This window comes from Xyrauchen texanus, chromosome 26, assembly GCF_025860055.1.
Source record: "Xyrauchen texanus isolate HMW12.3.18 chromosome 26, RBS_HiC_50CHRs, whole genome shotgun sequence".
NCBI classification, from domain to species: Eukaryota; Metazoa; Chordata; class Actinopteri; order Cypriniformes; family Catostomidae; genus Xyrauchen; species Xyrauchen texanus.
The window spans coordinates 18,817,841-18,830,341 of record NC_068301.1 but is presented as its reverse complement, the minus strand read 5'-3'; the positions used below and the strand labels follow the sequence as shown (position 1 = coordinate 18,830,341).

The 12,501-nt window shown below is 35.7% G+C and overlaps 1 protein-coding gene across 2 annotated transcripts in view; it reads left to right on the top strand.

Annotated features, from left to right (window-relative positions):
• LOC127619747 (syndetin-like) overlaps positions 1-12,501 on the top strand; it is a 179,331-nt gene that overhangs the window by 21,662 nt on the left and 145,168 nt on the right. For both annotated transcript variants that reach the window (XM_052092726.1, XM_052092727.1), the window contains exon 5: positions 6,047-6,100. In XM_052092726.1, coding sequence (XP_051948686.1) covers positions 6,047-6,100 — 54 coding nt within the window. The remainder of the gene's footprint in view (positions 1-6,046; positions 6,101-12,501) is intronic.

The following is a 12,501-nucleotide window of genomic DNA, read 5'->3' as shown; positions in this document are numbered from 1 at the left end:
CGTCCGGCCAAACTGAGCTATCGGGGGAGAAGAGCCTTGGTGAGAGAGGTAAAGAAGAACCCAAAGATCACTGTGGCTGAGCTCCAGAGATGCAGTCGGGAGATGGGAGAAAGTTGAAGTAAGTCAACCATCACTGCAGCCATCCACCAGTCAGGGCTTTATGGCAGAGTGGCCCGACGGAAGCCTCTCCTCAGTGCAAGACACATGAAAGCCCGCCTGGATTTTGCTAAAAAACACCTGAAGGACTCCAAGATGGTGATAAATAAGATTCTCTGGTCTGATGAGACCAAGATAGAACTTCTACTAAATACTGAACAAAGGGTCTGAATACTTAGGACCATGTGATATTTCAGTTTTTCTTTTTTAATTAATGTGCAAAAATGTCAACAATTCTGTGTTTTTCTGTCAATATGGGGTGCTGTGTGTACAATAATGAGGAAAAAAATGAACTTAAATGATTTTAGCAAATGGCTGCAATATAACAAAGAGTGAAAAATTTAAGGGGGTCTGAATACTTTCCGTACCCACTGTATATATATATATATATTTTTTTTTTTAATATTTAAAGATAACTATGTATAATTATATATTTATATAAATATGTATAATCATTATATATTGAGTTATTGTTATATGAGGGGCTTTCTCAGCAAATATTTGTATATGCGATTAAATGCGATTAATTAATCGGGACACCATGTAATTAATTTGATTAAAACTTTTATCGATTGACAGCCCTAATATTTGTATGTTTGTTTGTATGTATGTATGTATGTGTTTATATTATTTTTATAGATAATTCTAGTTATGCTAAACTACAGAATATTTCATTTACTAGAAATTGCTCTATATGAGTGCATCTCTAAGTGATTTTAAAAAAGTCTCATACTGTAATTATGAATGACTGGAAAAGTGAAAGAACAATAATGGACATGCATTGGTAAAAGGTGTGGAAACCCTGCCTAAAGCTCTTGAATTTGTTTTGGATCATTTGACATGCATTATATTGCCTTGAAAGCAGGTCTGAAACTGGTTTCCTGCTGAGGTATCTTCAGAAACAAACCGCTGCCTGTTAAGTCATTGACTTGGAAGTGAGGCAGCTGCCTTATGTATCGGACACAGCCCATGTCTGCCCATATGAAATTGCTCTTTCTGGACTGGCCGTCTGTACTGTCTATGAATGTGTCATTGGTAGATGTAGGTTATTGAGTAGTTGGTGGTTCAGTGGAAGAGGAATCCATCTGGTCTATTGAAGGTGGTTGTTTATTCTTCTGCTAATAGGCAGCTCTGACACGTCTTTGGCAGGAGCTCATCACTGAGCTAATTGCTTGTCTGCGGTGCGAGTGTCTCTCAGAATAAACCTCTCTATTTATCTTGTTTATATAGGCAGGAAGAGGTTCTCAGTGTTGACAAGATTCCCAGCAGGGTGTTTTTAGGTGTTTCACACTAAGATATGTTGCTTGAATTGGGCTGACAAACAGGAATGTTTATTTTATTAATTTAAGAAAGTTTAGGCTATACACTGCTAGTTAAAAGTTCATAGTCATTATGTAAAATAATTAATAATAATTATGATGTTTTTGTATTCTTGTAAGAAAGACTTTCATAAATGGAAAATAAGGTGGAATGAGTTTGAATGTTTTTTTTTAAACACAGTTCCTCGCTGGTGTAATTTGGATTCATAGAACCAGTGCTTGAGGAAACTGCTGGCTGTTTACTGCTCTAGCACAAGCTCTGTTTAATAGATTTCTAATTAGCATTATTACCCAGGCAGGAATCAGTCACAGTTGGTTGCAGGACGCATGGTTATTATTAGCATTAGCTAAAACTATTACCAAGACAAAAACCAGCAGTGAATGAAAAATAACCCAAAAATGAAAATTAATTTAATTTACTCGTACTCATGCTTTTGTTCTTTTTTGGAACACAAATGATGGCAGAATGTTCAGTCTCAGTTAGAGCTGCAAATAATTAAGTTTACAATTACAGCTGTCACAATTATATAATCCCAAAAAGTGTCAATTACAGCATTCCATTTAGATGTTTAAATTTGTCTAAAGGGATATCAATAATGCTCACTATCTAAATTATTCTATGTCCAATTTATGCAAAATGTGAATAACACTTTTTGTTTTTTATGCAATTAATATATTAAAGCAATACAGGAACACAGTTCTCAAATTGTTTTGATGCATAGCCTACATAAAGATTATGCAATTGCCCCACACAAAAGTATTTTAATGTAAATTCTATTAATTGAAATGAATAATCAAAATTACAATATTAAAGGAAATAATCTCTAATATGACTGATATAATTGAAAATGAATGGGATCATGTCACTTTCTCACACGATGCCGCTGGTGGTATGAACAGGGCTTAAGGCTAAAGTGTGTGTTATGGAAAAACATAAAGGTCAATGACCACCACATTTTTATGTTTGGGCGAACTATCCCTTTAACTAACAAAAAATAAAACCGATAATAAAAAAAGTTAACTGGCACTATACGAAAAAACAAACAAACAATATATAGAAATACTGACAATTTTATTTTAATTGTAGTTAGTCTTAAACTATTTTGGTGTTCTGTTAAAAAGAACTGCCCAATTAGACAGGAAGGGGCCCTTTGAAAGACATGTACAAACCACACTGAGAACCTTGATAAGATGACTAATCAGTTGATTGAGTAAACTAATTTCCTCAATGGAATGGAGTAATGGTGTCTTCAAAACTAGTGTAATTAAGTTCATTTAACTTGGTAGTCATGTAGAATGAACTTAACATTTTAAGTTAAGGTAACTAGATACAAGTAGACTTAACTCAGTTTTGCTTTTTAAATGTTGTTCCTACTTAATCATTTTAATTGAATGGCCTCAAATTTAGGTCATACAGTAACACGGCTTAAATAAAGATTATAACCGTGTAAAGGGATCAATGGAAAGGAGCAGGCGAAAAACCAGCTTTTCAATATAAATAATAGTTTAATGATAAACGTAAAAGAAGACACAAACACACATGACGGACATGTCCGCTAACAATCTCTCTCTCCCGCACGTCCCTCTGCAGTCAGCCTTTAACCCTCACGGAGGCATAATTAGCCTAATACGGGACCGGGTGTGTAGGATTACGACCCGGCCCCGCCCTCCACCCTGCCACATTCCTATTCTAGGTCGATCACTAAATAAACTCCACAGAAATGCATAGACAGCTATACTTCAGGTGCACATGCACAAAGAGAACTGAGATAGTGTTGCAAAAGGGTCCAACTTGACCAAAGGGGGGTCACAGATCACCCTAATGGTGACATCACACGAAACAACCAACAAAACAACAAATAATACTACAAAAAAGCTAATACCACTATGAATTCTTAAAACCAACTATTTAAATGTCCCCATACTGTATATTCCATTTCTCCATGGAAATGTAATTAAATTATTCAAGCGCAAGGCATTATGGGTATAGCCCATAGCCTCAATTTTGTACTAAATAGTTTGAGTTAAGACTTCAAATTCTATTGATTTTTAACAAAAATAAGTTCAAGGATCATAGATATTTGAGTTGTGAGCCCAAAACTTGACATTTCAAGTAATGTTTAATTAAGACAACTAGATTTTTTCAGTAATGACAATATTAGGGTTTACAGTTCAAACGCTGATTGCTTTTTGCACTTGATGTTTGGAGGCGGGTAAACCTTAAATCAATTACACCACAATAATAAACCAATATGTTTGTTCAAAGTGATTACAGCAAATAATGTCATAACCATCTCCGCTTTGATATTATGAAATTAATATTATTTTCTCATGTTTTCTCATTCTGGCCTCTATCCGTCCTGTGGGGTCTTATACGGAATTTAATGACCAATAGGTGGAGCAATGAGCTTTCTCAAAATCCTGAGCCCCCCCTCCTGTGTCAAGGTCTCTTTTGGTCATCTGTGCACAATGTGAAAATTCCTTCAGTCATTCAGTAAATAAATTACAGGTTCTCACAGCATTAATAACACTGTACTGTTCCATTTTTATCCTCAGCTTGTTGATTTTAATCATAGCTGTGATGCATTTTTCAAAGAATAATGTAGCTTAAAGGAATAGGTCACAGACTGAGGTGCTCTCGAAAATGTCAGTTCCAGTTGTCTTTATCACACACACACACACACACACACACACACACACACACACACACACACACACACACACACACACACACACACACACCTCCTGCCAGTCAGTCACATTTTTTCACACAGTGGGTTCAGCTAACATACACCACTGCTCAGCTGAGTCTGCCATCTGTTCAACTCTCAATGACACGCCAGCACTTCACAGCCATCCCACCCTCTCACTCCTGACAGCCCCGCCATGTGCATCACATATCGATCTGAGCGTGCCACAGCATGCCTTAGATTTACGGCCTGACCTTCTGTGGAGCCATTATCACCCACTGGATGTTTTTATGCAGCAAAATATTTATTACATTGTTAAGAAGTTGCTATTGCAGATGTAAAAGACTAAAAGTCTTCCCTTTTCTACTTCCAGCTTCAACTAATGCCTCAACTGATTAAAATGTTAAATTAAAGGTATAGTTCAGTGTAGCCACCTTTAAAATTCAAAATTATTTGTGGCAATATCAGTACTATCAGTGCAATATTAAAACATGAGTGAGAGATTGTTTTATCTTCATCTTAAGTGGATCAATGTTGACCATGGATCACAGATAAGCTTGCAGAGGATCACATATAGAGAGGTACATTTAAACTGAACTAAAAACTATACAAATCTGCCTGGGTAGTAAAAGAAACTGAGAAAAAAACTAAACAATTCAAATCTGAACCAAATTATGTGGTTGCAACCTAAAAAATAGAAACAATGTATCCTTATATTAAGAAGAAACTGATTTTAACTTTGAAAAGGAAAAAGAAAACATAAAAATTGGAATCATTTTGTATATTTGTATACATTTATTTATTTACAATCATTTATATTTATTCCCATATTAGATTTTTGGTTCTTAATTATAATTTTTTTTCATTCATTCATCTTTTTATTTAACTACTTTAACTTACCTGCCATTGAAGACGTAAGTGTTTACTTGCTACTTCTTTTGATAAAAGCTGGCTGTCCCTGTTACAGATTTAATTTCTTAAAGGGATAGTTCACCCGCGAAGAATATTTAATCTCTGTAGGTCCATATAATGCAAGTGAATGGTTTCCAAAATTATGAAGCTCCAAAATGCAAATAAAGAGAGCATAAAAGTAATCCATAATACTCCATTAATTACATCTATAGCTATAGAAGCGATATGATAAGTGTGGTTGAGAAACAGATCAATGCATGGAGAATGCAAATCGGCAAAAAAAAGAAGAATGTGAAAGTGCTAATGCTAACGTTTAACACTGCCTCTATGTCCTTTTGGGGCTTCAAAATGTTGGTAACCATTCACTTGCATTGTAAGGACCTACAGAGCTGAAATATTCTTCTAAAAATCTTGTTTATGTTCAGCAGAAGAATGAAAGTCATGTACATCTAGGATGGCATTATCGTGAGTAAATGATGAGAGGGTTTTCATTTTTGAGTGAACTATCTCTTTAACCCTTTTTATACAAACCTAAATTGTGTGTGTAAATGTGAACCTGGCTCAGATGATCTTATATTCTAGTGGTGTTGTGGAATAGATGATTTTATCTTATCACTATTAACACATGCCAAAAAATGAAAATGACTTTATTCCATGGAACACAAAAGTTGGTGTAAGGGAGTATGTTAGTCTCAGTCACCATTCACTTTCATTACATCTTTATTCCATAAAATAAAAGTGAATGTTGACTGAGATTAACATGCTGCCTTTTTATGTCCCACAGAAGAAAGAAATTGATAAAAGTTTGGAACAACAGGGTGTGATTTGAATAAATGTGAGGGTGAATCAATGATGACAGAAATTCCATTTTGGGGTGAACTATCTCTTTAAATGCACAAACAGATTAAACAGTCTTGATTGGACATGTTGAACAGATGTTAACCTTTAGCTTGTGTTCTCATCTTACAGGTTTCTAAAAGAGTGGCAGACCTCATCTTGGAGAAACAGCCGTCCTATGTTAAGGTAAGCAATCTGTCACATTCGGTTTAACTATGACCCTGTTTATACCTGTTATTAAGATGCGTTTTGAGTGATCCGATCACATGGTCAGCTGAGACAGATCACTGTTTACACCTGGTTGCTTTAATGTGTTTCCTGTGACCACTTGTGTTTTGATTTGGAGGGTAGGGTCTCTTGTTTCATGATAACATTCATCAGTTACTATGTCACTTACTATGTTATTGTATGATATTAAAGTGCAACAATATCAGAAAAGACAATGAAAGCGTAAAAGAAATGCTGCACTGTTTCTTCCAGATGCTGTTGAAATATTGTCTAAGCATAAATGCAACATATCAAGCAGATTTATCCAATGTTTTAGTGGATTTCCTGTATTAAAGGAGCTTCAGGTGTTTGTGCTTGTCATCTATGTTGATATCAGACACACTAAAGAAAATCCGTGAAGCTCTCGTGATTGTGGATGTATCTGCTTTTTAATTTACAGATTAGATGGTTATTTACTTTTCTTGTTGAAAATCCTGTTTAACTCAAACATACATCAGATTACAGAAGTAAAATTGCTAATAACAGATATAGGTTTCACCTGCGTCATTGTTTACATTGTGATAAAATGTTTAAATGCATGTTAAACGTATTTGCTAAAATAAGGCTTGAGCAGCTTACTTGTGAGACAATGTGTTGTTTTTCACAGATGACGAGACTGACCAATGGGCTAAGTGTGTTTTTATCTCAAATTATTTCCCTGTGATTTGGGATCAAAGCTGAGATAGAGGAAAGAGCCAAGGCTTTCAGTCCACTTGCCTCGGATCATATATCTATCATCCTTAAACATCACTTTAAATCTCTTTGAAATGGATCACTCTTTAATTTCTTCACTCTTAAAGTTATTCTCAACTCGACACACTGAGCTTTGATCTAGAAATCCCAGGATTTTCACCTTGTGCGTGTTGCATAGTCATTTGGTGTGTTTGGATTTCCATCATGATGGGTTGGTGGAGGTAGGGTAATCTCCAAGCCTGATTGACTGAATGGTAATTGAACAATATCACATCAGCCAGATTGCTTTAGTATTGAATATCAGCATGGCTGTGATTAGGCTGTAGACACGAGTCCTTGGCCTATCAAATCAGAGGACCAGAACTAAAATAAATTATGTTATACAACAAATAGCAGCCTGGTTTCATGAACATTACTTGACTGTGGATACAATTTTTGCAAAACAAAAAACTTGCATTATTACACTTTTGGCTGCAGTTTCCCAGTGAAATGTCCAGCGGGGACCCCAAAAGCAAGTGAAATGGTGTTGTAATCAGGCAAGGTTTTTAAGGTGAATATTAGATGTAGTTTTTAATGAGAAAAATAACATCCCTAACCTAAAACTTTAACCTATTCAAAAATTTGTGGTAGACACAAAACATACACCCTAACCCTAAACCAATGCCTAAACCTAACTGAGAGTGTCCAAAAACAAAATGAGAAATGAAAAGCAAATTTTCGGAAGCAACCACATCATTTCGTGTCACTTCTATGACACTTTCGGCTCACGTGTTAGCGTGCATGCTTGGCTGGTTTTGAACCGCGGTCCAACAATCTATGAGTTGAGCTACTCTGTAATTGGAATAAGTGCGTAATGTAGGCGAGTATGTAATAAAAGCGTTAAAATGTATTGTTTTCCAAATGATGTGTTAGAGTAAAAGTGTTTCAATATATAACATAGCAGTGTGTGAGTAATAGTTGTAGAGTTATAATCAGCCATTGCAGTCGTGATTTGTGTGAAAGTGAGGAAACAGTTGTAGCATGTCTGATGTTAATTTCACTAGGAAACTGCGACAAAGTAGAATTCAGCACGTAAATGTCACAAAGTAAAAGTAAAAAAAATTTACTTATAGTAACTTTCCTTCAATGAGACTAGGTTGACAAATACTGTCAGTTGTTGAATTTGGGGACTTCTAAGAGTGCTGATATTTTGTGTAATACTGGGACATTTCACTTATTGTATCACTCTGCTTGCTTGGCACCATTAAACGATTTATCCTACTTTGGCTTCTTTTGGAACTAATTTAATTGGCTGAGCAAAAATAAACCAATTATCTGGCCATATTTTGCATAAAATATAAGTTACCTACTAACTTATAACTTCTTGTTTACAGAACATGTTTGTATAAAATAAATATCACACTTGCAGTCATTGCTTAATTAATTGATAAGCAATTATTGATCTTTTCCTTCTGGGTCTCTTGACACTTCATTTGAACAGAATTATGCTACATTGAGTTCTCTCCCCATGCCTTAAGTTGTTCAAAATGAGATTATGGGACAAAAGCCTTAAGAACGCATATTCATTTCTATGTTTTAAAAAATAATTTAGGGGTGGAGTGGGTGGTTGAAGCAAAGAAGTGTATTTTCTGCTAGGAGAAAATCACAACTGTTTTCGATGCATCAAATGGTGCAGCTTATCTCAGTCACAATCTTTTCAGGTTTTTTTTTTTAATCTAAAACCCTCATTACATGCTTTAAAAACTACAGCTACATTTTATTTCCTGTCCCTTTGGATGTGTCGTGCTGGAAAGTAACTCTAAGCATGGAAAGGTGCTCTCATGTGTCATCCCTAAATATATGCTGTCCAACGCATCTTGTGTATGTGTGATGAGGGGTGGGATCGGCAACATAGAAATGCACAACAGCTAAGAAACACCACCTCTAAACATTTATTTGAATTGATAAGCAAAAGAAAATACATTTTGAATCATCTTACAAGATGAATGAAGGGGAAACCCTTGTTTGCCATTGGCAGACTCCATTTAGTTATGTAATGACATTTTTCCAACAGTAATTTCTCATTCTTTCGAGGAAAACAAACAAACTCTATTATAGTATCATTTTGTGACCTAACCATGGCTTCTTTCTTGCCAGTAGCACTCTTCTTGAGAGCATTAGCCAGACCTTAGCCTTGATATGGTCTCAATAACCTTGCTAATGACACAGTTGATCTGTGTACCATTAACCTTAATGCTCATGTCCTCGATGCTTTTTTTTGTAACCATTTCTTTACTTAATCCTTAAAAAAAAAAAAAAAAAAAAAATCTTAGCATGGTGTTGTATTATATTTAAAGGTAAAGTTTATCGATGATAAACACAATGTTGTTTGATGCTTTTAGTGGTGCAGAAGATATTCCTATACATTGCACATTTCAAGCATGTCACGTCTCTCAATCCAAGAAGAAATGAAGATATTAATCTTCTGACTTGAGTCGCATAACCTGTAATGGAAAGCGGAACCAACATTTAAAGATTACTACTTCTATTATGTCACAGCAAATTGCACTAAGATGCATTGTGGGCCACCACAAAAAGCATTAGGTATTCATCTTGTATTATTATTGAGGTGGACTGTAACATATATCTGCTGTCTGAGATGCTTTTATACAACATTACAATGCTTCCTGAATTCAAAACAAAAATGAAATAAATCCTTGTTTTTAACCTATTTATAGCCCTATGAAGGCTCTTGTAACCCCAACAGGAGTACACTTTTACCAGTGTAACCTTCATGAAAAGATACCAACAGCTTTAGTTAACAACAGCTGCATGAAATCCACTCTGTGTAGTTTAAAAATGTATTTATCATAAATACATCAATACAAAGACCAGGACCCAGGGGTCACAAAATGACTATTTTTATACCGTTGTTGACTCAAACAACTGATATTGGCAACCTAGTCTCATAGAATTAACATTATTGTAATTTACATTTTTGCTAATTTTATTTCCTGTGCCACATTCTAGGTATCACTGCAGTTTCCTGGAGAAATTAACTTAAGAGATGCTGCAACAACTGTGTGTTTTATACACTTTCACACAAATCATGAGTACAACAGTTGATTATCACTTTATAAACACTTATTTCTTTGCTCTGTTACACTGCCATGTTATGAAATCGAAACACTTTTACTCTAAAGCATCATTTGAAAAACTATACATTTTAATACTTCTATGACAGACACACATACATTTACATACTTATTCAAGTTTGATTAACTTCTATGGTAGCTCACCTCTTGAGTGTTGGACTTTGGATTCGGAGGACCGCTGCTCAAGGCCAGTCAAGCATGAAAGCAGATACTTGAGATGAAAGAAGTCATAGAAATGACACGAAATGATGTGGTCATGTAAATTTTATGAAATTAGGCTGGACATTGTCTACTAAACGGCTCCAGATGTAGAGAGAATTGAAGTATGGTTATTTGTGTTCCTCCTTTTTAAAGAGCCTTTTTCCCTATAAGCCTTCTGATGCTTTACAACAAGCTATTTTACACCTCAGCAGTTTGTGTCTGTTCCAAGCCTTTCAGAGATAAGATGGGATTTCAGGCATGCTTTTGAGCTGTATTATAGTCTCTATGCCTTCTGGATATTGTGATTCGTTTTCTTCTGTCCCCATCAATGAAATAGTCAAACAGAGGTGCATCACATCACAGAAATGGTCTTTCTCTCTATTATTTTCTTACTATGTAGGTAATCATTTAGCAAATGCTTTTATCCAAACTACAATATACCAACTGTACTACAGACACAACCTCCCTGGAACAACCTGCGCTTGCTCGAGGTGTCTGGCTTGAAGGCATTAAGATGCGTTATGGATAATGCTTTGCTGGGTTTGAACCTACAATCTTTAAGTTACCAACCCAGATTTTTGTTGACTATACCACATTGTTCCATAAAAAAATCCAGAGATCAGCCAATAGGCTAAAGCCAGAAACATACTTTACACAAGTATGTGTATGCAGATGCATGCTCTTGGCCAATGCATTGCCACTATGCATGTGTTATTGCTATACTGTGGCAGTAACAAACCTCAGTTCTCAAAGGGGCGATAGAGTTACCTTCTAAAGTCTGTGCCTGTGTTAAACTGGATGTGTTATTATTCAGGTAAGTTGCTACAAAAATATTGACTTCAACTTACTGGCTCAGCAATATTTTCTTTTAACTGTTGCTCGGCCATAACAATAGTTGACTTGAAAGAGAAAATTAATTGTAGAAGTGGACAGTTCAGACTAATTTCCACTATAGAACCCCTTGCAGTAACGTTGAGAATTTGTGTCATATTGTTAATTGCGGTCTCACATATTTTGAAATGCGTAACACACAAAATCGAGCTTCCATAGTTAAATGTACACGTACTTGCGTAGAGTATGCCTTAAGGCATCATACCATCCACACCAGGCACTTGTTAGTAACAGTTTCATTTAGGGAAATCTTGAGTCTTCACTGAGTACGTTTACTCGGGCAGTTAAAATCAAGCTACCGGGGGTTTGGTACAGTCAAGCTAAAGTCTTCTTCACTTTCTCCAAGTATACATGACACCATGCATGATCAAATAGCTGAAGCAAGATGTCAACTGAGGAAATGATGTAGACGGTTAACCTTATGTGTCATATTAGCATGTCGAAGAAGTCAGCTAACTAAAAATAATAATAATCATTTGTTACATTTAAATAGCGCTTTTGTAGACACTTAAAACGCTTTACATAGTATAGTGGGAATCTCCTTAACCACCACCAGTGTGCGGCATACACCTGGATGATGCGACGGCAGACATATTACACCAGAATGCCCTCCACACACCAGCTTTTGGTGGAGAGGAGAGTAGTGATGTAGCCAATTCATATATAAAGGGTATTATTAGAAGCCATGATGGATAGAGGCCAATGGTCAGATTTGGCCAGGACACTGGGGTTAGCACCTATAATTATCCTTATAAACACAGTGTAGAATGTAATAATAACATTTAGGCTGAGGAGAGATAAAACAGATGTTTAAGAATGCATGGTTTGTCTATAATTTCCAAGCAATCTCTGGTATTTTTATAGGTTTGTTGTCTGTATACTTGAACAGTTCTGCTTTGTCACTGAACCTGTCAATTGCTTCAAGCTGCATATTCATGCTTTCTACCTCCTTTTATGAATGGAATCCACATGAGATCAGTAAAGAAGCTGTTTTTACCATATAATAGTTGAAAGTAAGATAAATGCAGTAGATCATTTGTAATGTTTATATTCTATACACAGTATAAATAGCAAAAAATTACTTTTTGACATTTGATGCCACAGCAAAGATGGTTGTTAGGTGGTAGGGGTGATGCTTTCGCAGACAGATAAGTGGATTAGTCAATGGACAGAATAGAGACAAAAGTATTATAATTAGATGCACATCAATGTGTCACTGGTGTGGACGACTTACAGACTGCTGATCCTCCAAAATATTGACTGTACATTTTTTGGTATTCAGGTCAGTAGTACAGATTAGGGAGGGTGAGGTCAACCGGACTTCAAGTGTGGAAGCCCAAATGCACAGAACACGCCTCATTGACTGAAACTGAGGATGCAGGGTTATCATTGAACTAATAA